Genomic DNA, 17,274 nt, shown 5'->3' on the forward strand with positions numbered 1-17,274 from the left:
GAAGAAAGCAATTGATGCTGTTCGCCATGTGTGGTCTTCAAACATCACCTTGTCCTTTGGTCTCCAGGCTTGATAGAAAAGCATGCTATCAAACAAAGCTGGTTTTGCTGAGTGACCCTCCTACCCATGCCCACCTGTGTCACATTAGCTATAAGGTTGGAGGTGCTGAGGACAAGCATTTTTGTGTTAACATTTCCATGGTAACATTAAAAAAGTAAAACACCCCTGCTGTCCTCTTTCCCCATTCGTCCCCTCCCTCCTCTTCTTCCTTATGAGCTCAGGAAAACATTATTAATATATTTGCTAACTCTGCAGATGTTCTCTTGAAAGAACTTGACCTGCTCTTGGGCCCTTGAAAAGTTCATCTCTAGCTTTTGTTTCTGGCTTTTTAATTCTCCTTTGGAAAATAAAGGATATAAAAATAGAGCTAAGTCAGAGACCATATGATGAGGATAGCTTAGCCGCCAGTAAGTCTTCTGGTTGGGGGTGGGGTTGAAGGGGAACGGCAATACACAGGTGCTCTTAAGCTGACCTCAGCTCTTATCTCACTGGAAGTCAGCGGAGAAAGGTAGTTTATCCGTGTCTACAGTGTTCTTCAAGGAGGCAAGTCTCCACCATGAAAAGCCACTGTGGAGGGGATCCTAGGGATGGATCTGCATTGGTAAAAAGACATGATGAGCTTGCAGGGATAGCCTGAGGCATTAATTTCCCTAAGATAAATTTGAAAAACACACAAGGACTTTTATGATTTTTCCTTGGGAAATATGGGGCAAGGGAAAGAACGTAAGAGTTATCTAAACGAGCATGTCATCTTTTCAGCCTCAGAGCTTTTCCTGTCTATCTTTCCCTAAACTTTGATGAAAATGTTAAAAACAAACAAATAAACAAACAAAAATACAAACAAACAAAGCTCAGCAGGTCAGTGAGGCAAGAGTAATCGCTGGAATTTCAGGGATAGGGGAATGGATACGGCTTTTTCAGAGAGTCATCTGCCAGCCTTACACTCTATCTGAATAATAGTCTAGTATATTGTTTATTGTGTCTGAAATAAGTTTAATGAATATGTTAATCAGCCAAAAATTAATCATGTCACATTTTAAGAATATTCGGTTATTTTAAGTCTCTTATTAATTTGCAAGCTCATTTGACATTTTAGAATGTGTACATTTATAGTTGACTGCACAGTTATGGAAGGCTAAATGTGTCAAATGGCTGTACTTCTAATTTGTTAACTAATAGAATATCTTTTTTTCTCAACCTAGTAATTGATGTAAGGGCTATTAACCATGTTTTATTAAGTGAGGGGGAAAATATAGCAGCAAATTCTAATTTTGATAACAGCATTATTTGGGGGGATATAAAATGAGTTTCAAAGTATGCTAAATAGAGATTTTAAGCTAAATCGTCAGGAAGAATTTAAATTACTTTGGGAATTCTTTGCTAGAATTTTCTGTTACAACTGTATTTTAGTAGGGTATGGTAGTATATATCTGTAATCCCAGCACACCTGAGGTGGAGGAAGGAAGATTGAAGTTTAAAACCGGCATGGGTAATAGCAGGACTCTCTCAGACATAAATCAACTAATGGGGCTGATGAGATGGCTCAGTGGATAGTGCTTGCCCTGAAAGTAGGAGAGCCTGAGTTTGGATCTCCAGCACCCACACAATTGCTGGGCAGACCTAGCACCTTGGAGATAGAATGCAAGGATCCCTGGAACAAACTAGCTAGCTTAGACTCTGGGTTCAGTCCGAGACAGTGTGTCAGTAAGTAAAATCGAGAGCACTGAGGAAGACCTATGCTGACCTTTGGCCTGCATACACATAGATGTGTGCACATACAGACGAGCAGATCCAAGCACACCACACCACACACACACACACACACACACACACACACACACACACACACGCACGCACGCACGCACGCATATGTAAATAACTAACTATACTACACATTTGTCATGTATACAAATTTAATGTCTCATTGAGTTCTTAAAGCATTCCATGTACTCACAAACTTGGGGTTTTTTGTTTGTTTGCTTGGTTGGTTTTTTGCTAAACAACTAAGGATTCCACTTTAATACAGAGAAGAATTACTGTTACTGAAAGCGCATTGCTTCATGTTTGCTTCTACAGAACTGAGTCATTGTTATTTTCTGGATGTTTGTTGTTGGTTTGTTTGTTGTTTGGTTCATTTCTTGAGACAAAGATCTTACTGTATAACCTCAAATGACTCATTATGGAGACCAGGCTAACATTAAATGCATAGAGATCCACCTGCTGTTCCCTCCTAAGGGCTGGGGTTAAAAGAATCACCATTAAAACTGGTTGATCCTAGGGAATTTTTGCTCTGGAAATTACTGGATATCGTTGTCAAATGCTGATTCTAGTATTTAAGTCTGACACATCAGACTCATCGGCAGATATGGCACTACTTACAGGAAATTCAAACTGTCCAAAGTTTTGTAGAGCTGTGATCCTATACTTACAATGAGAAGACTGAGTCTATAGCACTAGCGAAACAGCGTGCACTGAGATCTAGCCTAATTTTATAGAAAGAAACTGCGGCCTGGAGAGATGCTCAGCCGTTGGCTGCAGTTGCTGCTCTTCCCCAGGATCCGAGATCAGTTCACAGCACCCACCTCAAATGAATAATTATGGTTCACAGCCTCCTGAACTCAGCTTCTTCAGAGGGTCTGGTACCTTCTTTTACCCCAACTCACAGGTGTGAGGCCTCCACATACATGCACACCTAAAATTAAAAATAGATCTTTAATAACAAAATAAAAATAGAAACAATAGCTTTGTCCTTGGCTGGTCTCTGGGGTTTAGTTTCCTGACGTGTTCTTTGTCCCTACTCCCCCCTTTTCATCTAACACACACACATACACACACACACACACACACACACACACACACATACACACACACTACACATAAATCAGACCACATCCCTTTCTCATGCAATATTTTGTGATCTCGGTTTTCTCTCCCACAATGCTCCCTGTTCCTTTCCACCTCCCTTCCCACCCAACTCCATGCCTTTTCCTTCTCTCTCCTTAAAAAGCAAACAGACAAACAAACAGCAAAAACGGCAATAACATAACAGTCACACCATAAAGACACAAAATTGGAAACAGTACTACACAATCAAAAGATCAGTAAGTTGAAATTTAAAAAGCCTACGTAAAACAACTTGAGACAAGAAGTCTACAAAAAGACCTCTGGGACTGTTTGGTGTTGGCCATCTACTGATAGACATGGGGCCTACCCTTAAATGTGATTAGTATACCCAATGAGATTCTATTGGAGAAAACTAAATTTTCCTTTGCAAGGGGAGTGTCACTTATAGATAGCTTCTCGGTTAGGGATGGGAGCCTGTGTCCACCTCCCCCTCTTGGGGCTGCGACCCCTTCTGGCTTGAACTTTTGCAGACCATGTGCATACTGACGCCATTTCTGAGTTTACACGTGCATCAGCCCTGTTGTGTCCAAAAGATGCTGTTTAGTTAGCTCCTTCCATCCCCTCAGGCTCTGACAACCTTTCTTCCTCGTCTTCTGTAAAACTCCATGAGCCCAGAGGAGAGGTTTATAAAGACATTTAATTTCGGATACAATGTTCCAAAGTTTTCCGGTGTCTGCACATTATCTAGTTTGGGTTTCCTTGTTAGTTTCTTTCAGAACACATCTCTTTTTAAAGTTGTGAAATTGCAATTTATATGGTTACATGTTACAGTACAAGGTGAGTCTTGTCAAATATTCAGCCTTTCCAACGTCTGACTCATTTTAAACAATAACAGAAATAGTGATCTATTATCAAATACAATGAGGGAAAGTGCAGAGGAAAGTAGAGAAGAGAATTTTCACCCATAGAGTTAGCTTTAACGTTAAATCAAATTGTAATTTTTCTCTTACTTTCCATTCAATCCCCCTTTTAAAAAATGAGGTATATTGTATTTAGTTTAAATCTTCAAAAAATGTGCACCTATTCATGCACTAAAAGATATGGCTTTAACTAAAGTTGAATGTCTCTACTTCTTAGTAATTAATTTTATGACTTTTTTTTCTTTCTCTTCACCCCAGCTCATTGAGTCCAGATGTTGATCCGGTTCTCGCTTTTCAACGGGAAGGATTTGGACGCCAGAGTATGTCAGAAAAACGCACAAAGCAATTTTCAGATGCCAGTCAATTGGATTTCGTTAAAACACGAAAATCAAAAAGCATGGATTTAGGTAGTGAGTACAATCTCCATGATTCTTTGAGTAAGGTTCGGATGCTTCGGGATAAGACTCAGGGTCCCAAACACATGTCTATTTTATTTTTAGCAATAGAGAAAATAAATTTAAAAAGTGTCAATTTGGCAAAAAAAATTAGTTTTCCTTGCATTTGAGATGCCCATAACTGCTCACCATAGCTCGTTGACATGATAAGTGGTTAACGTGTGCTTTTGGATGAGAAGGAAAGCAAAAAACATCCTGTATCCTTGTAGCCTCATTTCGAAATGAGTCATTTCGATACTTTGTCCATCTGAGAAGCTGCTTCTCTTAAGATGATACTTGGTGGGATTTTTAACTAGAATGCGTTTTTTGGAGAGAAACCATTATCTCAATCCATGTCTGGGGCTTTAGTTGTCAATGCCCTCTCTGATTGCTCTTCTTGAAGTGCTAATTGATAGGCCTTCTTCTGTTGTAACCATTATAGCCTTGAATCAGATTAGTAACCTACCTGAGAGAATACATTCCAGAAGGAATCTGAGAGCAAATGGTGGAAGAAAATAACCATAGTTGTTCAGTTAGACACCAACCAGGTAGTGCCTCCCTTCGATTAAAACCTACCCCCCAAAGTAATTCAATTAATTCAGGTACAAACTAAATTACTCTTTAAAAAAACTTTTGTTAATCAAGCATAACTTATGCTGTTTTCTGGTGGCTGTTTGAACCTCAAGACTAAAAGCATTAATTTGTCAGACATCTATTTATATAAAATTGGACAGCGCATTGCCTTGGCTAATGATGATAACACTAACAGTACAAATAACACACGTCTGTGAGACAAAATGACTGGCATACTGCATGAAGGTGCTGTTTATTCTTCTCCCTTTATTTTTTGATTACGAATGTTTGCTTGGTGTTTCACTTGACTTGCATGGAATATTGCCTAAGAGCTGCGCTCTAACTGTCAAGATTGGGGGAGGGTTAAAGCATGTTGGGCTTGGGGGACTAACTGGGCTAACCATTATACATTTACCTTTTAACAGTAGCTGACGAGACTAAACTCAATACAGTGGATGACCAGAGAGCAGGTAAGAACGGACAGTTAGTCTGTTGCCATAGAAACCGTGGTTCAAGGAGCTTATCATGATTATAGAGCTGCCCGTCATGTCGAGTGTAAGCACCACTATTCCAGGCTCACTCAGATGCTTTCGTTATGGGAAATCGAATTGCAGGAGAAAAATACATTTTTTTTCCTGTTATGAGAAATTTATCAGCAATACGTGTGACAGATGGAACGGACTACCATTACCGGGTTAAAAACAACCTTAGATTTTTTTTTTTAATCTTACTTGTATAGGAATGTTTCATGGTGATTTATTTTTATAAATCAAAATCCTAAGATAACATCTCTTCAGTTCGTTAGTATTGTGCAATGTCTTAGTGACGGTCTGTGCTCCAGATAGTGATTTTTTATTTGAAAATAGCATTACCTGTATCAGCAGCTCTCAATTCGTAGGTCACAACCCCTTTAGGGTCTCATGTCAGATATCCTGCATACCAGATATTTACAGTATGATTCATAACAGTAGCAAAATTACAATTATGGGGTAGCAAAGAAATAATTTTATGGTTGGAGGTCACCGTATCATGAGGAACTGTATTAGCAGGGTTGAGAACCGCTGTTCTATAGGAGCACTTTGACTAAGTGATAGTGTCTGGGTTTGCCATCCACGCTCCTGTGTTGCCTCTGCTGCTTCCTGTATCTTTTTCAGATGGTGGAAATAGCTCATTGTTAACCCTGACATTAGTTTGAACTATATGACACATATGGCTTCGTTAGCTTTTGGAATCTGTTCTAAATTTACTGCTTAATCATTTCATAGAAATAATGGGCTACATGGACTAGGTTTAGCAGTACACTATATCTTTTTATATTACGACATGAAAATAATCAGCAGAGTCTGTCAGTGTAATTAAGCAGTGTGCTGTGTGCAGTTGAGCATGCATGATTTATTAGTGTATTTTGGAATCTTGCTTTAATTATTCTAGATCCAGGATAATGTAATTATATCACTTAGCACGTATTAGCTTTAATTTGCCTTTTTAACCTGCTGTAGTAATTAGTTTCAGCCTGTGTGTTCTACATACATGCATAAAGATTATTGTGGTTGTTCTTGGCATTGCCATATTCTATGAAGTAAATGATAGATTATAAAATCGCATTCAATAAATTATAAGATTGGCTGTATTCAGGGCAATTACCTATAGCCTCAGATCTTACTAAGTAGCTATTTTTCTGATATAACATAAAATTCATTGAAATTCTGAGTTGGAACTGTAGACCAAGTCTTAGTAGTTTTCATGTGTACTGTAGCAGCTAGTGTTTGGTTAAAGAAGCCCTGTGCCAGGCTGAGCTGCTTACCCTCACAATGTGACAGTGCATACTGTCCGGTTATGTGAAAATCAGGGATATTTTATTGAAACAATCCAAACCCACATGAGGAGAATAAAATTTATTGTGAGTAAAAAAATGAAAAAAAATAGCATAAAGACTTTTAACTGAAGACATTATATAATTGTCCTGTCATGGATTCAGATTTAATCATCTAGTAAAGCTATGCATGTGTTTTTGTGTTTCGAATGTTAGGTCTTAGAGGAGAAGAGCATTTTCTGGTTTTGAGTGTACATGTCTGTCCTGTGCGTGGAATTAAACTGGAAGATTTTTAAGACAAACTTTATATAGACACCAGCATGCTTTTCGGCTTGGGGGATTTAATCTCCATTGGGAAGTTCTGTAGATGTTCAGTGTTAGCCAGTGAACAGAGTCCTCAGCTGAGTTGTTCTCTTTTCCTCATTTCAGAGCTGCCTAGGGCCTTTGGCAGGTTAGCCCCGAGGTGTTGGGCAAGGCCTGCTGACATTTTGGCATAAATATCTGTTTAGTTGTAAGCCACTTGTAATGAAAACAGAATTTCTTCTCCTTTCTGTTCCTTGCAGAAGACACCTTCACTGAGGCTTTTTTTTCCCCTCAAGAGGGATATTTATTAGCAAGCAGGAATGAGAAGCCAGATGTGCTGCTCATCTTTAATCCCAGCACCCCTGGATCTCCTTAGTCTACCTTCAGAGTTCCAGGCATGCATAATGAGACTATGTTCGTCGTCCCCCCCCCCCAAAAAAAAATAGAACAGCAGATCTAGAGCTGGGGTGAGCTCAGTAGTAAAATGCTCGCCTCAGACATGGAAGGCATCACACAAATAAATCTGCACTAGGAAAATATTCTGCACGTGATTTCCTTGATCTAAATACAAGATTTAGAGATCTTGTATTTTATTTTTGCAATGAATAGACTTTCTGTAAAAAGAATAAGGAGAACATGGGATCATTAAGACTTTTTTTTTAGATGTAAAAATTCTTATGTAGTAAGGATCTAACGACAGGAAAGTTATATTAAAATATTGTTGCAAAAATCCTATATTCGTGAATAGTCTTTGACTATGGTTTATATAGAAGACCCCTTCACAGTTTTTATCATAGTGAATGCTGAGTTTATAACACCATGCTAGTGGGGCTTGAGGTCCAAGCCCTGTGCCTGCTACTTAGCACTCTGGCCCTGAGCTGGGCCTCCAACCCAGAACTCTTAAAGTTTCTTCTTTAAGGTATGAGATCTATGTTACAAAAGCAGTGAGCTCCTCTAGTTAGAAAACAGATAATAAGCAAATTTAGGCTAAAAAGCTATGGGGTCCCTGACAACTGTTTGATTTTATAGTGATGGGATGTGGTTGACTACATGTAATTAAGTGGGTGAGGGTGTTTTTCAGTAACTGAGTCAAGGTGCCTTTGCTCAACCCTCTACAGATTGACTTTTTTTTGCAAAACTCTTTATTTTGCAAATTTCAACCATGCGAGAACACACACTATCCATGATTATCAACATTATGCTAAAGTGTTATATTGTAGAGAAAGAAGGCTCTGGATTATTTACACTGCTAATTTTATGTGTTGAGGGATACAGGGCCTGGTGCACTTGTAGAGTTTTCTTGCGGATGTAATTACTCTATATGTGTATTTGTCTTTGCAGAACTGCTTTATCCTCAAGGGCATTGGGACCATTTCTTAAATTCACTGTCAGTTTTTGTTACAAAGTACACAAAAGTCTCAGCGAACTTCTCTTGAAGAAAAGGTTACTGTATACTTACATATATATATATATATATATATATATATATATATATATATATATATGTATGTATATATAATAGCATTGTGATGGCAGTCCCTACATGAGGTGCGAAATCACTGCTAGGGGTACACCTGTACAGATATACCTCTATAGATACTCATAGCCTTGGGAAAGATTTACCTAATACGTGTTTTACATGAGCCAAATACTGACAGGGAGTTTTGAAATCCCCCAGGCATAATTGATTCAGAAATGAACTTTTACCAAGATTGTGAAGGTGGAATGTGTGTCTGTTGTCGTGTTTGGTTCCATGACATCATCCCTTCTGTTTTGGAACACGGTTCACTTTCCATCCTGTGACGTAGCCTTTGTGAGTTACTTAAGACTTGTCAATCGTGTGCTGTGATGAGTGAGCGTGACCTGTTGCCACCTGAAAGAAATTTTCAGTGTGTGCTTCAGTTACAAGACAACTGATGGGATACATACACACCTGCACTGAGAACTCAAACATATCATCCTTGCTCCTGAGGCCCATACATTCTAGAATACTTCTCTACTGTTAAAAAGTAGTGCCTGCTTCTCTGTCTGTTTGCATTTTCAACATCCCTGCCCTCCTTGGGCACTGCTACCCTGTGGTGAAAATAGGTAAGATATGTAATATAAATGAAGCATTAGAGGCTAATTCTTCTTTTGACACTTTCAGTTAGTATTCCTTGTGTCTCACCCCTGAGCTGTGGTGAGCTCACCCCTCAGCCATTTGTCTTCCAGGTAGTCACATGAGGAAGCTACTTCCTAATTATTGATAAACATATGGTGGGGTGACCTCATGTGGAGATAAGCTGTTTAGTTTCTCCAACCCTCCTTTATTTGTTTGTTTGGGGTTTTCTTTTTCATTCTTTTAGGAAAATAAGTGAGGAACCAGCCCTGTCACCTGGCCCACCCAGGTGGAGATGTCAGCCATTAGAGACTGCTGACTTGCACCCTAGTGTGCTGGGTCAGACAGTGATGGATGCAACTGTCTCCCTTGCTTAAGGAAAGCAGTTCTGATTGCCTGCTAAGTCAGGTGCAGTTGGTATCTCAAGCCTTACTGCCCTGGATCTTCGAGAAATAAAAGCGAAGTTTTTAACTCCGAGGAGTGTGAACACCTCTACCTCTTCTGGGGGAGAAGCCCTTGTGTGATTTGTCTGTTCAGATCTGTACCATCCTTCGTGTAAACCATACTGCTCTCCAGAATTCTACCTGGTGCCAGCTATGCATGTTGGTAGCTCAGTCCCTGGAACTGCTTTTTTTTCTTTGTGTTATGATGGCAAAGAGTGGGTGAAGCCTATGACAGCGGTGTTCACCTTCTGCTTTTAATAACTTTGTATCACAGAAAGGTGCTGCAGTTACATTGTAACCATAACTCTTCCGGAGCCTCTTCACCGCCTCTGCATTTTAAATATAGCTGCCGATTATTCTAGTTGTTTTAGTTTATATATGTGTCACATTGGACAATAATTTGATAAAGATTTCATCTGTTAAGATAAAAATTAATGATTTAGAACCTTTCCCAAATGGAAACAGATATAAAAACCTAATACATTTGTGACAAAAAAACAAAATTAACTCTCATTATTTTCAGTCTACATTTTAGTACTTCTCACTGAGAGGATAACTTTATCCCTGCAGGTTTCCACAGGGCATAGATGTTTGGATCTGAACTTGTAGCTTCCATCTTGTCTAATCTTGTATTATTTTGACCCTCCAAGGCTCTCCCAGTAGAGATGTGGGACCCTCCTTAGGTCTGAAGAAATCTAGCTCCTTAGAAAGTCTGCAGACCGCTGTCGCTGAGGTGACGCTGAACGGGAACATTCCTTTCCACCGCCCTCGGCCAAGAATCATCCGGGGAAGGGGCTGCAACGAAAGCTTCAGAGCCGCCATTGACAAGTCCTACGACAAGCCCATGGTTGATGACGACGACGAAGGCATGGAGACCTGTGAGTGTCCTGGCCAGAGCAAGAAATTGCAGATAGCTTGCCCAAGCAGTGGTTCTCAGACATGTGACCAGGACCCTGCAGGGGCCCAGGCCCTTTCGTGCATCTCTGAGGTCTACCGTGTTTTCAGAATAAGGGATCAGTTATCCTTGCAGTCATTTTCTCTTTAAAAAGAGTCCATATTTGGCATATTCACATCATGAGATACTAGACTCCATGCAAAAGCAGTTAGGAGAAGCCATCTTTCTAGTCCGGACCCTGCTATATAATAGGTCTGGTTGGTTGAGCTTGAAAGTCTTTCTCAACCCCTCTAGTGCTAGAGTGCTGGCCTGTGCCATATGTTCAGGAAGTAGGGTTTTTTGTTTTGTTTTTTTGTTTTTTTTTTGCCAAAGTTAAAATAACTTTGGAGGAAAATAAACAAGCAAACAAACAGCTAAAAAATAAAAATCTTTTTCACCCATGTATTTTGGAAAACTAATTTTGATTAGTTTGGTATTTTGAAAATATAATCTGACTCACCATAAAATTGGTTTAGTCCTTTTTAATAATGTAATTTTCTGTTAAAAACCAAGTTTTAAATTGGTATATATTAATAGATAAAATTCACATTAAAAAATATCATTTGACTGGAGTTTGGTGGTATATGCCTTTAATCTTAGCACTTGGGAGTAAGAATCAGGTGGATTTCTGATTTTGAGGCCAGCGTAGTCTCCAGAGTGAGTTCCAAGACAGCCAGGTTTATATTATACAGAGAAACTATCTTCAAAACCCAATACATACACACATATAAAATGTGGATTTATTTATCATATGATTTAGATTTCTCAATAACTCATGCATAAAGAGTTATCTTTGCACTAAAATGTTTGAAAACCACTGGTGTGTGTTGTCTGCCAGATGACATAGCCAATAAATACATTTAATAGCTTATTATTTTAAAAACATATTTTTGGACTAAAACAGCAGTCTATAAATTTGTACATTTCCCAAATTACTAAATATTGTAAGCCAAACTGACTGAGAGTCATAGTTTAGTATGAATGAGCAGTATTTTTTTCCGTGGATCATTAAAGAGAAATTAACCTTTATAAGTATGTAGTTGGTGGGGAATATGTCTAAACATTTATTTAAAAAGTGTTTAAAAAAAAACAAAAAACAAAAAAACTAAGGACTTACTTGGAAGAGAAAGAACTTAGGAACTGTAAAGGTAAATGTTATGGATTGGCTTATTCCATATTTGTTTATTTATAGTTTGTTCTTTTTAATTATACTTATTTTGTTGGTTTATAAATTGTACAAAATAATAGGTTTCACTGTGGTGTTTGCATGCATGCACACAGCATGCTCTCATCATATTCATCTCCTCATTGACCTTTTAACTTTTTTTGTTTGTTTGTTTATTTTTGGTCCTGGGGTTGAATCTGGAGCCTCAAACATTCAAGGCAAGTGCTCTACCATGGAGCTACAGCCCCAGCTCTGATTGTCTTCCTTTTCTTGTGGCTTTATGTGCCTGGCATTTCTGACTTCCATGTTCAAGCAATACCACTCTTGAGCAGCTGATTACACTGTTCTGATAGCATTTATACACCCTGACCATGCCGTGTGGAATCTAGAGGAGGAAATGAGATTGCATGTTAGAGTTTAATGTCAAATGTGACTACCCATATGACTTATCAGTAAGAAAAGCTGTGGGCTATATTGAAGTTTTATTTATTTATTTATTTATTTATTTATTTATTTATTTAACTGAAGTTAGATCCAAGACCAGAGAACATTTCTGTGGAATGTAAATGACTTTCATTTCCACCTTGATAGACTGCTCCCTGCACACACACAGTCCTAGGGCAGATGATACCGATGGGCAAGGAGAGTTTTAAGTAAGCAAGCATCTTGAAGAGATTTCAAAGAGAACTACATAATTTTTGCTTATAACGTGTAGTGTGTTCAGGACAGGATATATTTCTGACTGGTGTAGTATAGAGAGTAAAACTGAGGTTGGCTGCACACATCTCTGTCCTTTGTCTAAATCCAGATCCTTTTTACAATATCACCAGCCTGTGATTTCAAGTAGATGCACCCTTTTCCTGCCAGAGGAAGAACATGTTTCCTAGTTTAGCTGCCAGGCCTGGGCCTACGTTCCCTGTATCACAGCACTGTCACCCCTGCAGAGTCTTCTCCACTATAAGGAGAGTTCCTTGTCCTGCCAAATGACATTGGCTGTTACCTATAAATTCAGATAATGATAGTTTTGTCCTTAAGAATAGGTGGAGCACTTCAGTCCCATCAACACCCAGTGTCATGAGAAGCTTCTTAACTGGTTTGTTTGTTTGTTTTTGTTTTGTTTTGTTTTGTTTTTTTGAGACAGGGTTTCTCTGTGCGGTCCTGGCTGTCCTGGAACTCACTCTGTAGACCAGGCTGGCCTCAAACTCAGAAATCCGCCTGCCTCTGCCTCCCAAGTGCTGGGATTAAAGGCATGTGCCACCATGCCCAGCTTCTTAACTGTTTTCTTGTTCTGGTTAATCTGTTATTTTAATCCTTTTTTATGAACTTTAGTGTTCTCACATGTTGTGATGCTTGTTTAAATGTAACAGGAAATGGACTACATGTGAACGTGAGGTGTCCCCTGGGTTAGTTAGTTTGCATTATTGATAAATACTTGTAGCAGTTGACTTTCTGAAGAAAAGTGGTTTGTTAGTCCACAGTACAAGAGTTCCTGTCTAGAGTGGGGCTATGCCATTGCTTTAAACTCTGCTGTGAACAGCAGAAGGCAATGACCTGGACACATTGGTAGAATAAATGTGTCAAAGGCCAGGAGACATTAAACCTGATAGACAGGGTTACAGAGTACTCCATCAAGGTACCTTCCCAAAGAGCTAAGGATCACCACCAAAGGTTGGTCAAAGGTTTCCCTGCCTTTCTTCCAGTAATGACACTAAGAAAGAAAGCCTTTGATAAAGGATGCATGCACGCATCCCATCTGAATCCACCCAAGTTTATTTCCAGCTCAGCTTCTAGCAATCTCCACCAATGTGGACATCTGGTTTTACTCCATACAAGCCATTCCTCTTTAAATGACTCACAGGAGCCCGGAGATGTGGTTCAGGAGGTAAAGGTCTTTACTACCCAATCTGATGACCTAAGATCCTTCCTTGGGACCATAAGGTAGAAGTAAAGAACTGATTTCCACAAATTGCTCTCTGACCTCCATATGCTATATGGTCGTTCCCCCCCCCCCCAGCTCACCCACATACAAGCACAGACACACTCATGCAAAACACATGCATACATACAGTAAATGTAACTTAACAATTCTACGGTAAATGGGCTGGGCGTGTGTCTTAATCTGAGATGGCTGGTTAGTGTTTGTGATCATCTTCTCCCTGCATAGCCACTCCACTGCCATGCTGGCTTAATTTCTCCTCGTGCAATCCAATATCATTCCTGTCCAGCCAGGCTTGAGCCCTCTTTATTTGACTCCAGAAATTGTTGTTGGAGGTCCCACTATAGATTGACCTAGTAAGCTCTAGCAGCATGCATGGTCCCCCTCACCCCTCTGGGATCACAGACATGCACCACCATGCTCATCTCTCCGTAACTCTAAGCAGCCCGGACTTCTACATGATCTGCGTTGTGTAACAAGTGTCTTCTTATGATGGTGTGTGTTTCCCTCCAGCCTTCCATGTAAACATTATACCATTTTACTTAGGGTTTCCATTGCTGCAATGAAACACCATGACCAAAAGCAAGCTGGAAAGAAAAGCGTTTTATTTTGCTTACACTTCCATGTTGCTCTTCATTTTTGAAGAAAGTCAGGACAAGAAATCAAGCAGGGCTGGAATCAGGAGGCAGGAGCTGATGCAGAGGCCATGAAGGGGTACTGTTCAATGGCTTGCTTCCCACACACCATCCACCATGGGCTGGGCCCTCCTCCATTGATCACTAATTGAGAAAAGTCCTACAGCTGGATCTCATAGAGGCACTTCCTCTACGGAGGCTCTCTCCTCTCTGATGACTCTAAATTGTGTTGAGTTGACACAAAACCAGCCAATACAGCTCCTGTCCCCTTTCTTCCTTCTTCATGAACCTTGACCCTAAGCAGTTCATTTTCTACTTGTGTTTCTGAAGCTCTGACATCAGGTAGAGTGTACCACTTTTAGCTTTTTAGCTTTTTAGCTTTTTGTTTGTTTCTGCTTTGCAGTGCTGAGAATATGACCTAGCGCCTCAGACATGTAAGCAAATGCTCCACCACAGAGTTGAAGTTTTTTGTTTTGTTTTAGCATTAAGGCTTTCTAGGCATTCTCTGAAATGTGCTATATTTCCTAGATGCTCAAAACAACCAGCTTCTGGGAGATAGGCAATCTGATGTCTCAGGAAGGAAGAAACAAATATTCAGAGCATCAGCAGCCTTCATTGACGAACCCTGTCTTCACACGTTCAAGCTGTTCGGTTTTCACTTATAGCCTGAATGATGGCCGAAATCTCTTCCTTGGCACAATAATAGTTACTTGGGGGTTATTAGAACATATATTGATATCGAACCTCCTCATTATTTAAATTTTTCTTTTTTAAAAAATCGAGACAGAATCTCATATATCCAAAGCTGATCTTGAACTTACGTTATAGCTAAGGATGACCTTGGATTTCTGATCCTCTTATCTCCCAAATGCTGAGATTACAGTTGTGTGCCACAGGGTCAAGATTATGTGGCACTGAGGTGAACACTGTAGCAATCCACTTCCAACTGTCCTGTATGCTCTAACTTCAAATGGTTTTAAACGACAAGTCCCACAGTGGAGTCCAGTGGTGCTAACATTCTAAGTTTGGGGTTATTCCACTTGGTAGGAATTGGTGACAGTAAAACCTTCACTGTCATGATATCATTGTTCCTACGGGCAGAGGAGATGCCCGACTAGTGTCACTTCCACGTGACAACAAACTGGACAGCAAACATGCATCTGCAAGGGTTGATCTGGTTGAGTGGAGGGACCTCGTGCTACTTGTTCAGCAGGGTACTTTGGAGGAGTGTGACCAGCTGTGTAGGTGACAGCCTGCCTTTGATTTTGGGAACCCACAGCTTCTGGAAGATGGATGAATGAAAGAAATTTAGAAGCTAAAGTATACATGAACCTAGATGGTTTGCAATAAGTTGTTAAAGTGATTGCTGAAGATGTGAGTCCCCGGACTCTATATTTTAAAAGAGGCTGTGCACTGATGCATGCTTGTAATCTTAACTCTGAGGATGAGGAGTCAAAATGTCCTTAAAGCTCACTGACAGCCAACTTTGATGAGCTTGTAGGTACGACCAGTTGTTCCTGTTCCTCTACCCAAGTATGCTTTAAGGTTTTTTTTTTTTTTTTTTTTTAATGAATAAGCTATTTTTAGTATAGAGCACCTTGTGGGCCTTCATTTGAACTCTTCTCCTTTGCTGGCACTTAGTATTGGTACCTGTTTCCTTCCTGTCTTGTCCCCTCTCAGCCATGATCTTGGCTCTTCATTCGTCAGTTATTGTTTTTTTGTTTGTTAAGGATCTCATGTAGCCCGAGCCGACTTCAAGTGCTGGGACCACATGCATGTGCTACTACATTAAGCCTCTAATGGTTATTTTTCCCACTACACATCTCAAAAGAACTGTGTCTTAAGATTTCCTTCCTGCCTTGAACATGTGTGCTCCATGCCCACCCCCATGTTCAATTAAAGCCAACAATTTCCCTTGCCAGGAGCGCCTCGTTCCAGTGTTAAAAGTCAGGGTCCAGAATGGCAGATCCAGTTACTTGATGCCATCTGCAGCACTGGCTGCTCATTTCCTACATCTTTCTTCCTTCCCTGAAGTCAAAATAGTCAGCTAAAATAAGAACCAGTGATAATATTTATGTTCTCAAAGTATTTTGTTCTGCAAAGGCTTTGCCGGGCCCTGGAGTCTGGTCCTTGGTGTCCTGTTGCAGCAGTATTGATCTCACACTCAACCATAGAAAGTTGGTGCACAGTTGATTTGCCAAGTTTAGCAGAATTCCTAAGAGAGGGAGACAAGAGGGGAGGAGGAGGGAGGGGGAGAGAATGAGAATACACATAAACAATATTTGTGCCTGGGATGGAGGGTAGCCTCGGGCATTTTCTTCAGTTCCCTCCATCTTATTATTTGAGGCAGAGTCTCTCACTCAACCTTCAGCTCACCAAAGTTGACTGTCAGTAAGCTCTAAGGACATCTTGTCTCCCAGTCTTCAGAGCTAAGGTTAGAAGCATGCATCAATACATAGCCTCTTTTAAAACATAGACTCTGGGGATTGAACTCATATCTTCATGCCTGCACAGCAATCACTTCACCAACTGAGACGTTCCTAGAGGACCAAGTCTGCCTTTCCACTACCTCATTGTTAACTCAGTCAAGGTTATGATGCTGGTGAGATTTGATCTTCTGTTTTCTCCCCTGTGAATTAAGTGGCTTAAGAACCCACATCTTCATTGTGAAGCTTTCCTAATCCCTATGTAGATCTTCATAAATGAGAATAGGAAGCAGGTCTGATTCAGGCTCATTCATTCAGTCAGTGTTCTTTACCCCGTGCCCTTAGAGGGGAGTGTCTATTGAGTGAATGTAAAGTTCTGTTATATTTTGGGGGGCGGTGTATACATCTTTCATCCCAGCACTTGGGAGGCAGAGGCTGTATTTCTGAGTTCGAGGCCAGCCTGATCTACAAAGTGGATTCCAGACAGCTAGGACTATGTAGGAAAACCCTATCTCCAAACACCAAAAAAAAAAAAAAAAAAAAAAAAAAAAAAAAAAAAAAAAAAAAAAAATATTGTTTTTTTTTTTTTTTTTTTTTTTTCTGTTCATGTATCTTCACCAATTCATTTAAAGGATGTTAACTACCAGATCCTACATTTCTGATATTTTACAGCTATCTTAATGTCCGACT

General features: G+C 39.9%; 1 protein-coding gene across 9 annotated transcripts in view; it reads left to right on the forward strand.

Moving 5' to 3' along the window:
- The window catches only part of Pard3 (par-3 family cell polarity regulator), a 542,245-nt gene that overhangs the window by 338,448 nt on the left and 186,523 nt on the right, over positions 1–17,274 (forward strand). For 4 of the 9 annotated variants that reach the window (XM_021170616.2, XM_021170617.2, XM_021170609.2 and 1 more), the window contains exons 17-19: positions 4,083–4,234; positions 5,257–5,301; positions 10,139–10,366. In XM_021170616.2, the coding sequence (XP_021026275.1) occupies positions 4,083–4,234; positions 5,257–5,301; positions 10,139–10,366 (425 nt within the window). The remainder of the gene's footprint in view (positions 1–4,082; positions 4,235–5,256; positions 5,302–10,138; positions 10,367–17,274) is intronic. The other 5 variants (XM_029480764.1, XM_021170618.2, XM_021170613.2 and 2 more) reach the window with 2 other exon arrangements.

The sequence above is a fragment of the Mus caroli genome, chromosome 8 (assembly GCF_900094665.2).
Source record: "Mus caroli chromosome 8, CAROLI_EIJ_v1.1, whole genome shotgun sequence".
NCBI classification, from domain to species: Eukaryota; Metazoa; Chordata; class Mammalia; order Rodentia; family Muridae; genus Mus; species Mus caroli.